The sequence below is a fragment of the Sinocyclocheilus anshuiensis genome, unplaced genomic scaffold (genome assembly GCF_001515605.1).
Source record: "Sinocyclocheilus anshuiensis isolate Anshui unplaced genomic scaffold, SAMN03320099.WGS_v1.1 scaffold493, whole genome shotgun sequence".
NCBI lineage: Eukaryota > Metazoa > Chordata > Actinopteri > Cypriniformes > Cyprinidae > Sinocyclocheilus > Sinocyclocheilus anshuiensis.
Window position 1 is genome coordinate 266292 of NW_015537963.1, and position 3398 is coordinate 269689.

The 3398-nt window shown below is 34.0% G+C and overlaps 1 protein-coding gene across 1 annotated transcript; it reads left to right on the plus strand.

Annotated features, from left to right (window-relative positions):
- Positions 1–728: 728 nt before the first annotated feature.
- Positions 729–2836, plus strand: LOC107667752 (uncharacterized). Its single transcript, XM_016459472.1, has 5 exons — positions 729–781; positions 1378–1460; positions 1821–2108; positions 2196–2240; positions 2583–2836. The coding sequence occupies exons 2-5, from the start codon at positions 1388–1390 to the stop codon at positions 2819–2821; spliced, it is 645 nt and encodes a 214-aa protein (XP_016314958.1). The 5' UTR covers positions 729–781; positions 1378–1387; the 3' UTR covers positions 2822–2836.
- Positions 2837–3398: the final 562 nt, after the last annotated feature.

Sequence of the window (3398 nt, forward strand, 5' to 3'; positions counted from 1 at the left end):
TCTGATTCATAGATATACAAAACATGGCTCTTTAAAAAGCATACCCAAGAGCTTTTGACTCTTAGTATGATTCAAAATACAGATTTACTGTTTGAACAGTTTTGGATAATAGGAAGAGAAATCCTTTAAGGTCAGAGAGCAGTATAATGTTTTTGTACAGATAAGTGCAAAATCAAATTTTCAATCAAGAATGCATGATCTTGTGTTTTCTCCACTGACTATATGACATGGCAACAGTCTGGATTGGTAAAATTCTCCTGTGAACTCCTGTGATCAGAGAAACAGCTTCACATGCCGCTACACTCCAAATACAACAATGACAACAATGACAAGTTTCTTTGTGCAAACAAACTGTGGAACGGAAACAACAGAATTCACTGTGGACATAGCAGACATAGCAGATAATATATATATATTTTATTCAGTAAATCTTTGGACATTTCTGTTAAATCTAATTTATGTTTAAAATGTCTTAACAGGGCCCACTACACCTGAAACTGTTACTGGAGCTCCTGGCGAGAAAGGTATTATATTAAGTACACTATTACAAGGGTAGCATCTATGTAATATTTTAAGGCCGCTGTCATCATCTTTATGGAATGTAGGGGAAATTTTCAGGTTAGTAACAGCACCAACTGCTGGTCAAAAATGTTACAACAACATAAATCAATGTGCGTCATGTTGAAAGTGAAAGTTTGTAGCCTCTATTTAAACGCTCGTGTGAGCAGCAGAGAGAGTCAGAGTGGAATAAACTCAGACGGTGAGGACACACAGACCGCAGGTGAGCAATAATTCCCTTAATATTTACTAATTCATAAGCAACTACAGGAACATCTTCAAATACATTTATTACACATTTAGCAGATATTTCAAAATGCCGACTATAGAAAACTTAAAAATGGTTTTGTCTGATTAGTGTTGCAGTGTTTCATACAGAATTATATTTGTTTTTCGTTCAACCAGTAAAAATAATGAAACAGAATTTTTTTATTTTAATTATTAAATATTTTTATTTCATGAGGTTCAGTTTCTGCCGCGGATACATTGTCATGAACGCATGTGTTTTATTGTGTGCTTTCAGTGACTTACTGTAATACATCTTGTGGTTTTGCATGTATTTTACACTTATAATCCCTTCAACGCTTCAGAATTAAAGTATGATGTGTGTGTGTGTGTGTGTGTGTGTGTGTGTGTGTGTGAAACCCTGCAACTGAAAAACTTTGAAGCGTCATATATTGTAGAAATAAATATTGCTGTAAATCTTCCTCTTTAATGTCTCTATATACTCTCTGATCTATACTGCCCTATTTGTCCTAAGTTAAGTTTAATTTCTGATGCAAATTTCCGGTTTTTTTTTTTTTTCTTTCCATTTTGCAGAATCACAGCCATGAATGCTGTAAATGCTGTGCAACTGTTCATTCTGGTTTGGACCTTTACTGCTGTCTGTCAAGCTGATAAAAGTAAGAGAATAAACTTCACCTAGAATGTGTGTGAGAATTTAGAAGAGAGACTAAAAATCTAAGATAATGGGGAAAAGATGGTCAAATCCATTTCATAGATTCTTAAAAAATACCCAGTGTAAGTGCTTTGTGCTCTTAGTCTGATTCAAAATGCAGATTTACTGTTTGAATAGTTTACACAATAGGAAGTTAAATCCATTATGTTCAGGAAGCAATACATTTTTTTAATGGCCATTAATGTGCTCTTTTACATAAAACAATGTTACACAGATAAGTTCAAGAGTTTCATGAGATGTCAAAAAATACATCTTTTTTATTGTTCAGTTGCTGTATTATATGATATACATTGTTATATTTCAGATTTCAATGTACGCTGTGATGGTGTGACTGGATCTGTAGGGAAAGAAGTACATCTCACCTGCAGAGTCTCAGGTGTGCAATGCTGCATTCAAATGTGTAAGTTTCGATACCCTAAGAGCTATAAAGACTCAACAATCTGTAAAGAAGAGCCTCCTGTGAACTCCTGTGATCAGAGAAACAGCTTCACATGCCGCTACACTCCAAATACAACAATGACAGAAAAATTCAGTTTCTTTGTGCAAACAAACTGTGGAACGGAAACAACAGAATTCACTGTGGACATAGCAGGTACTGTAAATAATATATATATATTTTATTCAGTAAATCTTTGGACATTTCTGTTAAATCTAATTTATGTTTAAAATGTCTTAACAGGGCCCACTACACCTGAAACTGTTACTGGAGCTCCTGGCGAGAAAGGTATTATATTTTTTTATTGATTACTATTGATGGCTGCTTCAGGTTACTTAGAAAGCAAGAACAGAAAACTGCTCTTCAGCATTATTCATAACTTTAATTCACTTGGAAATAAACAAATTTAGTGTTTAAGTTATATGAAGATGTCTAAGCAGTGTCACATCTCATCATATTTGATATTTTAAAGATTTTTGATTTGGTCTGCGTGTGTAGAGAATCAGTTTTCATCAGATTCTTAGCAGCAAAATCATATTGTGGAGAATCTGACTGTCTGCAGTCTGACAGGCTGAATTTGTGTTTCTGATTTAAACAATGCTATAAAAGATTTTAAATGTACCTTTACAGCGGAAGTCAAGATCATGAACGTATCAGGACGATCAGCACCAGACACAGCAGCAGGTCACGAATCTAAGGTTTCTGTCATCGCTGCAGTTGTGGGCTGCTTCATCCTCATCATCATCATAATGACAATCATTCACAACAAGAAACCAAACTTCACCAAACCTTGTGGATTCCAGAAGAGGATGTTTCTGTGCATCAAACATGATGAAGACAACACCACTCCTCCGGAAGATGTGATATAATAGCACTGACTCAGCAGTACGAGTTCTCATGCAGTGCTCATGAAACACACACAGCTTTATTTGAACTCCAGCAAACTCCATACTCTACTATCTGTTACTGAATATATAACTCTGGCTGTTGGTTTAAAACTAAAACTTATATTTATATTAATTTCTGTGAAATAACAGTATATTATTGATCTGTTTGATCAGTGTGTATATTTGTAAATTTGACTTTAATGAACTCAAGCTTTTGTGAACTTTAAGAGGAAACAGCAAAACTCAAACTGTGTTTGGTTTTGCTCTTTTTTTCTGACTTTTAAGGAATGTCTATAATGAATGTCAATTTTGTATCTGGTACAGTAAATGTCAATATAGCTGAAGTTTGGAAATTATATTACTTCATATTCTGCACATGCATTTTTCTAATATGTGAACAGTGTGGTTTAGTGGTTTATTAAAAAAAATACATTGAAATTAATAAAGACTTGTGATACTCTTTAAAGATGAATATCTAGATCCTCTGTTTATGGGTAAGTTATACCAGTTAAACTAGTAAAGTGGGTGAAGACTAAATTAAAAATGGCTGCCAAAATTA